This window comes from Lineus longissimus, chromosome 8 (assembly GCF_910592395.1).
Source record: "Lineus longissimus chromosome 8, tnLinLong1.2, whole genome shotgun sequence".
In the NCBI taxonomy this organism is placed as follows: Eukaryota; Metazoa; Nemertea; class Pilidiophora; order Heteronemertea; family Lineidae; genus Lineus; species Lineus longissimus.
The window spans coordinates 2,796,243-2,811,408 of record NC_088315.1 but is presented as its reverse complement, the minus strand read 5'-3'; the positions used below and the strand labels follow the sequence as shown (position 1 = coordinate 2,811,408).

General features: G+C 42.3%; 1 protein-coding gene across 11 annotated transcripts in view; it reads left to right on the top strand.

Moving 5' to 3' along the window:
• The window catches only part of LOC135493051 (catenin delta-2-like), a 56,041-nt gene that overhangs the window by 36,872 nt on the left and 4,003 nt on the right, over positions 1–15,166 (top strand). For 7 of the 11 annotated variants that reach the window (XM_064779902.1, XM_064779901.1, XM_064779900.1 and 4 more), the window contains 18 exons: positions 3,317–3,352; positions 4,033–4,294; positions 4,540–4,763; positions 5,338–5,376; positions 8,979–9,161; positions 9,591–9,967; positions 10,203–10,385; positions 10,739–10,874; positions 11,070–11,190; positions 11,436–11,552; positions 11,650–11,801; positions 12,064–12,308; positions 12,502–12,767; positions 13,027–13,319; positions 13,531–13,722; positions 13,924–14,078; positions 14,323–14,687; positions 14,878–14,973. In XM_064779902.1, the coding sequence (XP_064635972.1) occupies positions 3,317–3,352; positions 4,033–4,294; positions 4,540–4,763; positions 5,338–5,376; positions 8,979–9,161; positions 9,591–9,967; positions 10,203–10,385; positions 10,739–10,874; positions 11,070–11,190; positions 11,436–11,552; positions 11,650–11,801; positions 12,064–12,308; positions 12,502–12,767; positions 13,027–13,319; positions 13,531–13,722; positions 13,924–14,078; positions 14,323–14,687; positions 14,878–14,973 (3,442 nt within the window). The remainder of the gene's footprint in view (positions 1–3,316; positions 3,353–4,032; positions 4,295–4,539; positions 4,764–5,337; positions 5,377–8,978; positions 9,162–9,590; positions 9,968–10,202; positions 10,386–10,738; positions 10,875–11,069; positions 11,191–11,435; positions 11,553–11,649; positions 11,802–12,063; positions 12,309–12,501; positions 12,768–13,026; positions 13,320–13,530; positions 13,723–13,923; positions 14,079–14,322; positions 14,688–14,877; positions 14,974–15,166) is intronic. The other 4 variants (XM_064779896.1, XM_064779895.1, XM_064779899.1 and 1 more) reach the window with 4 other exon arrangements.

The following is a 15,166-nucleotide window of genomic DNA, read 5'->3' as shown; positions in this document are numbered from 1 at the left end:
ATTTGAGTTCATTTGTGAAAGTTAAAACCTCCCAGAGGAATTGATGCTTCGTTGCTCATGTTTATTTCATGTTTAACAAATTAAAAAGGATTAAAAGATACGAATGCACAATTCCTCTGACGTTACCCAGGAGAGGCAGATTCTGTCGAATAGGATCGATCTCGACTTAAATTCCTAATGGTAACTTTAGGTTAAATTGAGTGATATATGATGGCAACAAGTTGGGAAATTGTGCTGCCATTCTTGCAGACAGCAGCTCACATCTTGGTTTCTCCAATTGTTGTGGTATGGTTTCACTAAACTCCACTAGACTCCACCACTGCCTTAAATCTTTCTTATTAAAGGTGGATTGCATTTTGGGATGAGTTATTTTGCTGTGAAACTTGCAAAACAGCCTCAGTCTTTGAACAGAGTTGCCCATGTTGCATTTCCCCTGAACATGACATTGATTAGCAAACAAGGTCTTGCTTACACCAATCTCATGACCTTACAATAAGCCCGGGAGCATTTCCAAAGAACCGAGCGCAATCGACATCAAACTGAGATGCTCCTTATTTGCTCCATAGCCACGGGCTGCTTCCGTGATTAGTTGGTTCCGTTGTGTCGGTGGCATTCACTTATTACCGTTATTATTTCGACCCTTTGGCTAGGTAATATACTATATCTGCTTCTTCAGTGAGCACCCTGTCGTTTGGCCAAGTGCAGTCTCGGAAATGTTTGTGACGTGCATTTGTATACTGGGTCTTCTACTGAATAGAGCCATCACCCCCAGTGGAAAACGGAAGAGAGTTCCAGCTGACTCACTCCAGTTTCCCCCTCCGTTTGCAAAATGGAAACTATTCATGATGGCTGCTGTTCTGGGGGAAAAAAAGGCAAAAATCTCGCGACTCTCATGCACTGTTGAGCTGTAATCATTGGGGAGGTATTAAATGGTACATTTTGACATCGAGGACTGTTCATATGATACCACTCGTCACCCTAGCTGGAAAAACAGTCCCCAGCAAGACCTTCAGCAGATTAGGCAATGTTTATCTGTCCCTCGCATGGGAATGTATGATTATTTGGATGTCATATCATACGATGTACAAGTGATATTTTCTCATGTTCTGTATTGTCATTTGTCACGTAGCAAGTTTTCTAGATCTCCAGGGACCGCGCTCTTGGTCGAAGTGCTGGATGATCAAAACAGCCACCAGCAGTACACTACATAGTATTTATGTGAGGAGTTAGGATGTAAAATACTCTGTTCTATTACGGTTTTTTCCAAGTTAAAGCCTTCATTGCTTAAAAGTTTCAGATTTCATCTTTTCATGGTATGGCTGTTTCCGACTAAAAAACATTGGTTCCTTTTGCACAATTGTACTCCAGGATTTGAATCCTGGTTGCGAAAATAAAGGCTCAAGAACATACATACAACTTTGTTTTGATCAGCATTGAATACTTTTCCTTAATTCATAATCAATAATTACGTTGACTCACCTTTCCTCAGCTCACACTTGATTGGTTCCTAATTGGGTTTAGTGTGGTGTGAGTGGTAATTAACATAAGAAGAAGCCTGAGTTGTCGGATGAAGACCCTAGGGAATTGAAATCATTCTGTAGCATATTTCATGCACGGTGCTACCAGGGGCAGGCAGTGAAAGGGTTCACTTCTCCTACATGGACTTGATCAGTAGCATCCACGTCTTGAACTTGATTCCACAAGAATGGATGCGTTGATACATTTTAGGGCAATATTATGATAATGTACATTGCCTGAATAATCATTATGCCTAGTCATCAGAAATAGACTTCCACAGCTTCAAACCTGTGCTTGGTGTTGTTACCATGCCAACACAGGCTGGAAAGATCCGTAAAGATTTTTCTAACACTATTCTCAGTGTGCGCCCGAGGCAGGACTTAATACATCGGCAATGCGATCGTACAGTTATGCGGTAAAAAGTTGAACTCCTGGCTTATAAATGGTATTGGGTGTGTATAGTTATGTCAAGCAGACGATGTTTTGTTTACAAATATGCAATTTTATTGATTTGAAATGCGAGTTTTACTTTGTCACCGCTCCGGGCGGATTTTTGCGCCTATTGAAGTCCGATATTTGCAATGTAATAGATATGTGTTCAAGATACGATTAAGTGGCAAAAGCAAGTTTCAGATCCGTTTGTACTCAGTGTGCAAGTAGCTACTGGATGTAGACATCGAGGTCAGTTCGTTTCTGTGAGTATTGATGCGTACCAGTTGCATGTGTATCAAGTCATCATAAATGTAGTCGTCATGTTGTGGGTGTGTTAGTAGCGTAATTGGCAGGCGATGTCTGTCATTCCCTCCTCCTACCACTTTCTCCCGTTGGTGACCCTGCTTTTTGCAACATCTTCCCGCACTCTCCATGCCCAGTGATGCAGAATCAGCAATACCATTTCGTATTACCCTGTTTTTTGTGGCAAAATGCTGCGATAAGGACTCTTTTGATATTTTGTTGATATTCGTAACATCGAATTTCTGCACATTGGAGATAATCCCTTAGCTCTGCACGAGGTGAGAATGGCATAATGTGACCATATTTTTATTAATTAATTGAAATGGCAGTAAACACCATGAGGCTATTTTAGCAAATTCTGTTTTCTCTCAACATTAACGTAATGATATCTCGTTGCTGTGGAAACGTAATTGCGTTAATCTAATGCGTGTCACAAATCGCTGCAACGCCACTGCCTGCTGGTCTACACCGTTTCACAGACTGCTGTAACATTTTCTGTGAGCCAGTAGTTCGAGGTGACCTACGTGTATCATGTGTATCACGTGTTCCTCAGCATCCCCGCGCCCTCTTCTATTTCGAAAAATGTCTTTGAATATGCATGGCTGTGGAATTTTGAACATATCTTTGAAATCGAACTCTACTTTATTGTATGAATCCTGGATCTCCACCTGATCGATGCGGTTTCTAGCATGCTGACATTGCTGCAGCCAATCACAGACCCATGTCCTTCCCAATCAGTCGGAGTAAATATCAATAGAATCTTGTAATTCTCGATATTAATTCGTCCGATCGCCTATTGATTATGTCAGTTATTAGTCCCTGTAGTTATTCCGAGCAGGTCAATATCTGGGGAAAATGTCTTCGCCTGTTTGTACTGCATGGATGTGCCAAGTTCAGGTGTACAAAGATGCTCTGAGCACCCACTTCAACCCTTCGAAGGCTAGGTCCATTAGTGGATATTGTTTACACGTCAACCTCGGGATTGAATTTGATTACTTCTTCTCAAATCTCATGCGCATGTTTTTCCCGATTCTCATGAATTTCTCATTCTTTCTACTTTTAGGAGAGTTCTACATGAGAGAGGGGTTATGAATATGGGGTAAGTAGATTTCACGACATGCACATCATCTTGGATGACAAGGATCTGCGACAGTAAACTTTGGAAATCCTTTGGGGATTTCAAACTTGCTGGGTGGAGAAGGTCGCCAATGGGAGAGCATTATCAGCTATTAATCAACTGCTGTTATGATTGGACCATGAAGTAATCATGCAGAACCTGCGTTTTGGTCACACTTGTCTGAAAGTCACTCACAAAGGTCAGAAGCTGTGGTGATCAGGTATTGTGACCGCCCATTCCAACCTCTCCTCTGGTTGAGGCAGCTTTTTTGTAGCAATACAACCCCGCATGTGACAGAAATAGTGGCATCCACATGCATTCCTAAAATCGATTCTATAAATTGCAAATGTGAACATTGGCGAGGATTCAATTTGAGAACGTAGTGAAAAGCTCCCAGACCACCAAGGCCTGGAAGATATCACTGTCTCGGTTCTTGAATTCATGCACATCCCTCCAGATGGCACCCAAGCCAAGGCCACCAGACTCTCCAGAGAGTCCTTCTGGATCCACCGTCTGCGCACCATGTCGCCGCGAGGACTCAACATCAAGGACAACACGTCCTGGTAACCACGCTCATGCCATTTTAGCGTTTCTATCATTGGCGAGGATTCAATGCAGTGGCCTTTAAGGTTAACAATATCATTTTCGTCTCGTTTTTTCAGTGATGGGAGTTACGGATATGGAAGCTACTCATTTCGTGAAGATTCAGTGAACAATACACCAGAAAGCCCCAGCATGAACACCGCAGCAAGACCGCCCCCTGGCGGTGAGGGTTACCGCTCAATCTCGTCATATAGAAATACCTCGTCAAACGGCCCGGGATACACGCGACAAATGTCGGCAGGAAGTGAATCTCCTCATTCGTCTAGACTTTCCGTAGCCTCCAACCAGTCTAGTGATATAAGATCTAGGCAGACAAAAACCGTAAGTTGTTGTGTGTCCATGGTTACGAGTCTTCAAAGTTTCAGAACAAACACTATTTGGAATGAAAAGTTCATCAATGATATGTACATGTACCTCCGCCATACGAAGATATTATATGAAAGTGTTGGATGATCGATGAATATTCTGCCATCTTATTTGCTCAGAATGTATGGGCATCCACAACAATTTCAAGAATAAATAAATAAATCATTCTAGATTCTAATGATGCTCATTTACCGATTCAGGTCACAACTGTCACAAAGACGACAACATCGCGTCAAATCTACCGCACAGGCTCACCGGGATCCTACAACCAGGATTACGTCAACTATCCATCAGCGGGCGACCAGGCGCCCTCGCCAGCGCCTCCTTTGGATAGCGATCAAAGGTTGAATCGTTCATACGATTATGAGGTGCCGCCTGGTTACGACGAGGCGCCATCTTATAATGAATATGAGCACTATCCTAGGTAGATATTACTGCTTTGTTACTTTCCCACCATGCAACGGAAAAAACTCTCTTTTGACAAGTCTGTGGTCTAAAGCGAATTTCACCAATTGATTAGTGTAATCTCGTTGAACAAGATGAGCTCAGCGACTCGCCTTAAGAAAGATTTTTGAATGAAGAACCGAAAGAAATTTCACAATCCGTCAAAATGAGTCATGAAAGAAAAGGGTTAAGCAGATCATGGACCTCAAGAAAGAGAGTATATGAAATCACTGATAACACATTTCTGATCACCAGGTATTTGGAAATATGTTTGCAAAGACATCTCAATCACCTTTTGCAACACAACATTTCCTGTAAAATAACCTAAATGATAGGTTAGATTTGCTACAACAGACAATTGCACATACAACATGACACATATAACACCATCATAATTGACATCATCTGGCTCTCAGTTGTTATTGCTTTATAGAAGGCCATCCAAAAGTTTTTTCAAATGCGAATGAAACATGAACTTTTAAGACAGGAATCTGTTTCACGATGCCGTCCTCCAAATACATCAGCCTTAACTTTGACCCATCTCTCCCCCATAGGGCTGTCCATAAAGCTGTACGATATTCTAAACTCTATGTGTAAGTTCATAGAAAGCATTTGAAATGTTACTCTGAATGAACATTTGCATGGTGTCAAGCGAATGGAGCTTGCCTTCGAGCAATATTTCTCAGCTTCTGCTATGGCTTTCTTATGTTCATGTCTTGTAGACCACCACACCATAGTCTTTGTTGAATGATTCTCTTTCACTCGCCCTGCAATTGTCCACATGATATTTGTGAGAATGCCAGACACCAAGAGGTGATTTACTGTAGCTTGTAAGTATACTGAACAATTAGGAATGTAGTGAGCCCCCGGAGGAAATCATGTCTGTCAGATAGAATCACTTTGTTGATCATGTTGAGAAGGGGTCTGACTGGGAATCTAACACAAGAAGACCCCGCCACTCCGACAGTCCACATGTCAAGTAATAATGAACACTATCATCCCAAGTACCTCCCTCCTTGACCTGCCCTATCCCCGAAAGAAATTTACACGCCCCTTGATTATAAATCTTTTTCAAATGCTTCACTGCACATGCATCTCTTCTGCACTCTATTCATCCACACCACACAGCTTATGCACAAAACTTAGGGAAGTATGGACTTAAAATCTTTCCTTAAATTTGGTACATCTCTTGATTATATGCTTCCTCTGCTTTTAAAATGAGAAATCAGATTGGTCTGCATTAAATTACAGGACACATTTTATAAGAGGCCTGACAACCTAACCTTCAAATGCACCTTTTTCGAAACAGTGAATTACTCATCAGCCAGGCCCAGATAAGTCACATTTCCAAAACTAAATATTAATTATATTTCTCAGTCTGTTTAAGGCAGAAACGCCCAAGAGCATGGTGGGAAGGCTTGACTTCCTGAGTTGCAAGTCTCGTCCGTGATAGTACAGTTTCGCCTCTGTTATTGGTGGATTTCATGATGTTGGAACGTCACTTTAGAGACATTTTGAAATTTTGCTGTATTGGCTGTCGGCCGGCAGCCCTGGCCAAATGTGAAGTGCACATTGATGACTTATTCAAAATGCTGATTATCTGTTGCCCTTGATTAAATCACCTCTGTGCACAGGGCGAGTGTCTCTGAAGTGTGTCCATGCATGGAATCACCTGCTGCATGGTTGTTTTTTCTCTTGGAAGTCTTGTGATGTGATCATCTGTTTGAAATAGGTAGTGTCCAGCATGTGCATTTGGCATGTTTATTATAGTTTATGTACTAATACTAGGGTTTTCATAGTCTTTTGGTTGATCCATTGGCTGTGAGAGCAAAGACGTGTATTGGTCATAGTCGTAGACTACTAGGTTCGTAGGGCATGGGTATCAGTGGGGATGGCTACAGACTAGCATATCTGTTGCCTGTTGCCCAGTTTTAGCAAGGATTGAGATAGTCTGAGTCAACCTTGGTCAGGTGTGCCAGGAATTTCACCCAAGAATTTCAACATGCATAGGTCTAGTTAACGAAAAAAAAGTCCACGTCATGGTAAATGATGTCTTCAAACAACAGTAGTTGCATGTTTTGCCAGAATGCAGTGAATTGCTCCAATCTGTTGCCCAGAGCAGTTGTAGAGGAATTTTAGCTCGTCACTCAGTGCCGGAGTAGGCGGAATGAAATTCTACATCATGTACGTGCATGATGGATGGTCCTGCTGCCTCGGGGCGTTCATTCTTTACAGAGTGTGTCTGTGTTTTAGTTTGGTTTTTGATGTCTTCTGGAATTTAGTTTTTACCGATCGGGTAATTCTAGTACTTTTATTGACTAATCATTTGCATGCGTTTTCTAACTGAAGAAAATGATAGTTTAGTGTGATATTGAAAACTTCTCTTCATGAATGACGTGTGGTTTTCAAGTATTTGTCATGTTTACAAGTGATGTTAGTGCGTGTATGGTTAATTAAGACTGTCCAGTCGAATTTTTTTTCTCATTTTCTGTGCATTGTGTTTGTAGTTCTTATACATTTGTATTTGTGACCCAGGCAAAGAAATTTCCAGAGAAATAACAAAAAGACACAGCAACCGTAGCAAGAATGGACCTCAGCCATTTATTGGTTCTGTTTGACTTCAGTTGCTGTAAAGAGAGATAAAAGGGTGACCCACAATAAGAAAAGGCCTCAACGCTGATTTTTGACCACTCCAGGCATCCCGAAAATAACCATACCCCTCTGTTTCTGATGTGACTTATTTGCAGTTTAGAAAGTTGGACACGCAATGTACGGAAAGATCAAGTCACTTTCTTGTAAAACCCTGATTAGCCTTTCATGGTTATCAGCCGATGACACTAGCCTCCCCGCAGACACCTTGTATTTGCTATCCATACCAGACATGTATAATCTATCTACGCCGGCCTCGGGCAATTTTACAACTTTCATCGTGTCATCTGACATGATTGTTCGCTAATACCAGTATTGATTAACCTTATATCGAGTTAGCTCAAGTTTCCGATTATTTCGCACCACTCATAGGCATTGTCGGTGTTTTCCTCGAAAAGTCTCAATTATCTTCTGTTAGTTTCTGCTTACTCCTACACTTTGGATTTTGATTCTGCTTTGCCTTGGTTCAGGATCTGTGGTTGATGAAATCACAGAAATTTTTTTTGGTGGAATACACCACAGGATATGCACTGAACTCAATGCATCATTGCTGCTAATTTGACATAGAAAACATGCAAAACTATTAACGCAGATCTTTGGAATTTCAAACTGATGACGTGTCAAGAAATTCGCCCAAGGGTGGATTGCAATACCTGCATTGTTTGATGTATTTACTTAAGTCTTCTGATTGCCGTAAATAAATATTTCACAATCTGTGCGGGAGATTGTTACGCTCTCCATTTTGATATTGTGCTGCCTGAACTTTTTACATATTTTCTGTGTCTTAACAAAAAAATTGGTTTTAGTTGATATACAGATATTTCATTGAAGTATTTTCATAGATTGCATCCTTATTTAGAACATTGAATTTCTATTCGTAGGATTTATTTTGATTGAACTTTTGGTTGAAATGTCATGACAAATGATTGACATATCATACTTCGAAGTATTCCTACGATAGCTAAAACTACATTGATTCAATTCATGTTGAAGTTTGTGTCCAATTCTGTCATCCAGAGGTGTCATTTTCTCATTGTGGGTATTTGATAACCAGGGCTCGAGGAGGAATGCGCAGAGACTAGGGAGCATTTATTTCTATTTTTTGGTCGCAAATTTAAAGTGTCTCAAACAAGAGATTCCCCATGAACTAGTGGTTGACTTACACATGACCATAAACATAAACATCAACTTGAGCTTGTGCATGAACAATGCAAACATGCACATCAGTGCATGTGTATATGTGAATGCATGAGCATGAACATCCACACACATATACACTTCAACATAACCATGAACACATGCATGACCATGGACACCAATAAAAACAAGTAAAACATGTTAAACTTAAACTTGAGAATGAGCACTGGGACTGAACTTGATGCTTCAAAGGTCTAAGGAGACTTCAGTCAAAGATTGCTTAAATTGACCTGGCAAGAAAAACCTCTAGCTTGAAATATGTTGCTATGAACTGCACCCCTTTGCACCAACAATAGCACGAACTAACTAAACAAACAAATTAGCTTATGAGCGTCGTTGCTTCTTCCAGGAATTATACCCCAACGCGCGGGTACAGTGACAGTCCTCAGCCAGGCGGTGGGCATCCGTCTTACTCGGCGGGGCCACCTGGCAATAATTATGTTAACCTGCCGCAGGCTGATCAGTACCCTGATGACGGCAGATTTATTCGGCCGCTTGAAGACAGCTATCGCGACTCGCCTGTTGATGACCGGTATGTAGCTAAGGGGCGGAGCCATTAATTCAAAAACGAGGACTGCTATGTGTTAATTGGAATAAATTAGGTCAACTTCAAGCAAGCACTGAGAAATACTAGTTGTGTGGATGATAGCTTTGACAATCTGTCCAATATTTCGAAGTAATGTGTAGAAAACTTATGTGATTTTGTTCGATGTGTACATGTTGCATGGTTGTGGTTCATTTTCCTAGTATCTTGCTGAATCGATCAACATGTGTAGAAGATTAGTAATGCAGTGTTAATACTTGACCCTTGCTATCTGTTGATATCAAAGTGAAAAGGTTTTGATTGAGGGGAAGGCAAGATACACTTTGGTACTTGCATCATCAGCATTTGACAAGTTAGCATCCTGTATAAGGGGTGTAAACAAATTCAAGCCAAATTCTAACTTCTGTGTTCTTCTAGTTACAGTGGGCCACCACCAGATGGCAGGTTGTACAGCGATGGCCACTATCCAGACAGTTACTCGCCTCGTGAGACACCCAATCCACGATATCCTCGGGCTGATGACTCATACAGTAATCCGCCAGAGGAAGAAAGATCAAATCTCCAAAATAACCGATACGGAGGTCAACAGCGCTTGGATGATAGCTACAGCAATCCGCCAGATTCAGAAAGAGGCCGGACAGAACCATATTATCCGCCAGTGGACAATACCGATGGTTATCCAAATGGTCGTCCATTTAGACCATCTGATTCGCGGGATTATGATTACTACCCGCAAGCCCAGCCAAATCGTCCGAACAGAACTCCATCGCCGCATGGAAGTGATAGATACAGCGGTAGGTGAACATTCCTCCCTCTACAATCCCATTTGCAGTATTCCGCACTGTCGTCTGCTTAGAATGATCGACATTTCTTCAAATAGTCTCTATCCTACTCCATAGTTTTTGAAATGAACAATGTTTCCATTCGGAGCTTGTCAAGTTGTTACGACTTTTCCGCCAGTTAGAAGCTAAATATTTTTGCCATATTTGATTGAAGAAACAGTTCAGTATGTTCCTCGTCTTTCTTTAGGTCCTCCACCCTACGACTCAATGCAGCGTCGAGGGTATACCGACAGTCCTCAACCCTCACTACAAGGTGCTAGGCCGTACGATGATATACCACGAGAAGAAACAAGAGGACTTCAAGCCCCGCCGGAAAATTTCAATCCAGAATTATTACGGCGATCCCCTTCTATAGATAGCGACACAAGAGGTGAGAGACCAATTACACTCAAGTCATGTCCAATTACAATGCCCGAAGTGTCAATCATAGTCAATTTGTGTCAATTAATGTCAATTCCATCCTCTCTGGTATCCTGTGAACTAATCAAGGGTCACTTTTTGCGATCGTCATCGGTTGACAATATCTCCCACTTGGTGCTATGCAATTTTCTATGAGGCTGACATCATCATGTAACTTGTAAGTGTCAATAAGCTGGCTATATACATATAGACCTATGGGAGTGGAGGGAAGCAGGCAAACAACTACATTTGTAGTTTGTCACATTTGTCTTGTTCATGTGGCAGAATACTGTGCATAATTATATGTTTCGTGTTCATTTTCAGAACCCCGTTGGAGAAATCCGGACCTTCCAGAAGTGATAGAGTTCTTAAGCCATCCAAGTAACAACATCAAGGCAAATGCTGCTGCGTATCTCCAACATCTCACCTTTCAGGATGATGACATGAAGAGCAAAACGAGGTAAGTACCACCTAGTGGTCAGAATTGACACTGAATAGACTCCTAATTTGGCCCACAGGCCTTTACCATTTATGTACGCCTTTGATCTTTGGCATGGGTGATGTTCAAATTCATCCTCATCTATTAGGTTGCTTCTTGGCAGACATTGTACGTGGTTCAACGACGATATTACTGTTTTGTCTTGTGTCCTTGCAGGGCCCTGGGTGGTATCCCATCACTTATAGAACTGCTGAACAACGACCTGCCAGAAGTTCACAAAAATGCCTCTGGAGCTCTTAGGAATCTGTCGTTTGGGAAGAACAATGATGAAAATAAGGTAAGACGCTATATCTTTAAAATCCTTTTTGAGATACGTTTGGTATCTCTGGTTTATCAGTCATACTCTCTAGTGTGAGAAATGCCTTACCAACCTTGTCATAAAGGAATTTTCTTTATCGACTTTGGCCCGATCATCAAAAGTCTTTCAGGCTTATTATAAAATGAAAAGAGGTACATGCCCGATATGGTTCTTCTCAACTCCTTGTCATGCAATCTAATGTTAAGTGCCTTCTTTTCTTTTAGCGTGCTATAAAAAATGCAGACGGCATCCCTGCCTTGGTTCGGTTATTACGGAAAACTCCTGATAATGATATTCGTGAGTTGGTGACGGCTATATTATGGAATCTCTCATCGTGCAAGGTAGGCCAACAAGTCTAAATCCATAGTTGCTTTGTCTCTCAGATAAAAAACAAACAAAATGCAACTTCCAACCTCACATTTCTTCTTTCTGTTACAGGAATTAAAGAAACCCATTATAAATGATGCATTGACTGTACTAGTGAACAACGTGATTATCCCCCATTCTGGTTGGGACCCGAACCAGGGGCAAAGTGAGCCCAGGGGTGTCTACTGGTCAACGGTCTTCAGAAATGCCAGTGGAGTTATGAGGTATGAGGAATTTGAACTTGAGCATATATACTGCAATTATGATCAGAATACTACAGGTACCATATTGAATGGCGCTGAGTGTTTCAAAGTCGGAGGCTATGGCTATATAAAGAGTCGCCTTGAATTACTCTTGGTATGCCTGATGATGTTTTTGACAAGACTTTTGATGGCATGACTGGTGCAAAATGATATAAAGTTGTGTTGTGACAATTTTCACGCTACATCTAGCGTATCATCCACATGTCTTGTTTGCTCTTTCCAGAAATGTGAGTTCGGATGGCGACTATGCCAGAAAGAAGTTACGAGAGTGCGACGGCCTGGTCGATGCCTTAATGTTCATAGTGAAAGCCGCCATAGGAAAGAATGACATCGATAACAAGTCGGTCGAGAATTGCGTGTGTGTTTTACGGAACCTCTGCTACGGCTGTCAAGAAGTTGCCGACCCGGATTATTTCAAGAAACGTGATGCGAAGAAACCGGGACAAAAACCAGGCGAACCGGCAGGAGGTACGGCTTTGATACAATACTGTCTTCCTTTTATACATTTTACCCAGCAACTTGGGCTTGATAAATTCCTCAAAACCTTCTCAAAGTGGGAAATGGGGAGAACCCTGTTGATTGGTTTTCTGGTAGATTTGACAACGCCTGGACCTCGCACCAGTAGTTGAACAGGTTGTGATGACGATTAACAATATTTCAGATAACACAGGGTGCTTTGGTGGTGGCGCAGGCAAGAAGAATAAGAAAGATCCGCAGAAGGTTGACCAGAGGAACCGCTCCGACAGTGGGTACCAGAGTGGCAGGACGTTCAATACCTCAAGAACCGACCCTGTCCGCGGCATGGAGCTGCTGTGGCAGCCCAGTGTCGTACACATCTATCTGCCTTTGTTATCAGATTGTTCAAATCCGGAGACGCTGGAAGCTGCTGCGGGGGCAATTCAGAATCTGGCTGCGTGTGAATGGGAAGTAAGTAGATAGTTCTTCTTCTGTGATTGCGCCCGTGAGCATCTGTTTGATGGTACTCGAGTTGGATGTCAATTGAGTTCAAGGAATTGAAACTGGAAGTACTGTTTGTCTCACCAGACACTGCAAAGTTAAAGCTAAAATGTAGACGAAAAAACAGAGGCCTCTCAATGAGGTAAATTGCTAAAGGTTGACATACTCATCTCCTAAACTACAATGAGATATTTGGAAACTTATTGTGCCACTCTTCCTCCTCTTCCAGCCGTCCATAGAAATTCGCCAGGCTGTCCGAAAAGAAAAGGGCCTGCCGATCATCGTAGAGTTATTGAGTATAGAAGCTGACCGTGTAGTATGTGCCGCTGCGACTGCCCTAAGGAACCTCGCTCTCGACGATCGAAATAAAGAATTGATAGGAAAATATGCGATGCAAACGCTTATTAAGAAACTTCCGAATAGTCGGGGTCAAAAGATGGATTACCCGGTCTCGGATGATACGATTGCTGCCGTCTTGGCCACACTGTATGAGATTGTCAAGAAAAATGCCGATTTTTGCTCGTAAGTTGCTGGTTTTTGGTAATTATTTGTGGTGAAATTGTGTGTGGTATTGAACCCTGATCTCATTAGTGGCAGGACATCAGTCTTCTCCACCCCGCTGCGAGACTCTAAAAGTTCAGTAGGGGCTAGTAAATTTGACTCCTGTCAGGACTTTTACCCTGGATTAGGGAATTTCAAAAACTATCAAATGAACACACTCTCTTTCTTTCAGATCCGTTCTCACTGAGGGTGGCATTGACAGCCTTATACACATCACCCAGTCGAAGGGGAAATATAGCGCTAAGGTTGTGAAGTTTGCCGCCTCGGTACTGATGGCCATGTGGCAGTTTAAGGAACTACAACCGGAGTATAAGAAGAAGGGATACAAGGAGCAACACTTCGTTACGAAGACCATGGCTGCTAGGTATGGAAAATCTTTATCCAGGAAATATGTAATCCTATCTATGCCAACGCTTCCCATACACACTCAAGCCACAGTGTAAAAGCATGTACATGTAGCTAGCGATAGGCAGTGAACTTACACGTAAATCTGATTCAATATCAAGTATTTAAAGGCAATATGTGTCCAACTATTTTTTAAAACATTCTGCCTTTTCTTTCCCAGGAGTCATTCTGGCCAGCCGCCAGTGAGTGCCAACAGCACTCTCATCCGACCGCGCCAAGACCAGTCTGGGCCTGTTAATGAATTTAACGCCAACACACTGCCGCCTATTGAGAGACACAGAACTAATGATGTGTCTGCGATGTCACAAGATGCAGGTGAGTGAGATTTTGGGGCACCCGGTTCAATGAATCGAATTGTCCAAATGACCTCGAAAGTACTGGCATTGAAGGCCAAGGATGACAGCTAAAAATATTGAGTTGGGAGCTGATATCATTTGCTGATGTTCAACGTACACAAACATCTCAATGAACAATATTGAATTCTTCCCCCCCCCCCCAAGGATAGGCTCTTTCAAAGGCCAATACTTTTCACAGTTAATTATATATTTTTGTGTTTCAGACTATGGTGGTCAACAGCCAAGGTTTGCCGGGGATCCATATGGTCAAAACCGGTCAGAAACATACGGCAACCAGATGATGGACCCGTACGCAAACCGGACAGACCGGGATAATTACAGCGATCGAGTTGGCGACCAATACGAGGCACACTTTGAAGACCAACTGGATCGAGATTATCCTCCTAATGAAAACAGGCAAGATGACCGATACGGGTCAAATCCACGCGAAAATTACGAACGTGATGATCGGTATCATGATGATATTAATCCATACGGTGTCAGCACGAATGCTTATACTGGACGAGATGAGAGCCGGTTACACAATGATAGCCGGGATGTTGAACCATATCGGCAAGATTCTTATAGGGTGAGTCAACATCATACTTGCCAGATCGTGGTCTATTTGATCTCATTGGTGCATCTTATGACCATACACTATCGTATGTCTCCCTGGTATTTGGTTCAACCTACTTTTCAAGTTACAAAGAGTACACGGATGCTGTTGGTCACTTGTTGGAGTATGAATTTGGCTAAAACAACCTTTCCTCTCCTTCTAGGGTGAAGAAATACAAATGAATGAGATGAATCCGTATGAGAGTCGGCATGATTCCTACCGGCCGCCAGCAGGTGGCATCGCAGTTCTACCCCAACAGGTAAGCACTTGTAGCGGCATTGCGACGTAGTCACATTTTCTGATTGAGCACCTCTTCTGAGTTACTGAGTTAAAGTGTAAAGTCAGATGACAGCCCGAGCTGCCATTTGCCCATAACCTCAGTCGCTGCCTCTGTTTTGGCCTACTGTTAAGCTCCACTCTGGTGGCGATCAGTGCGACAACAACACCTCCAG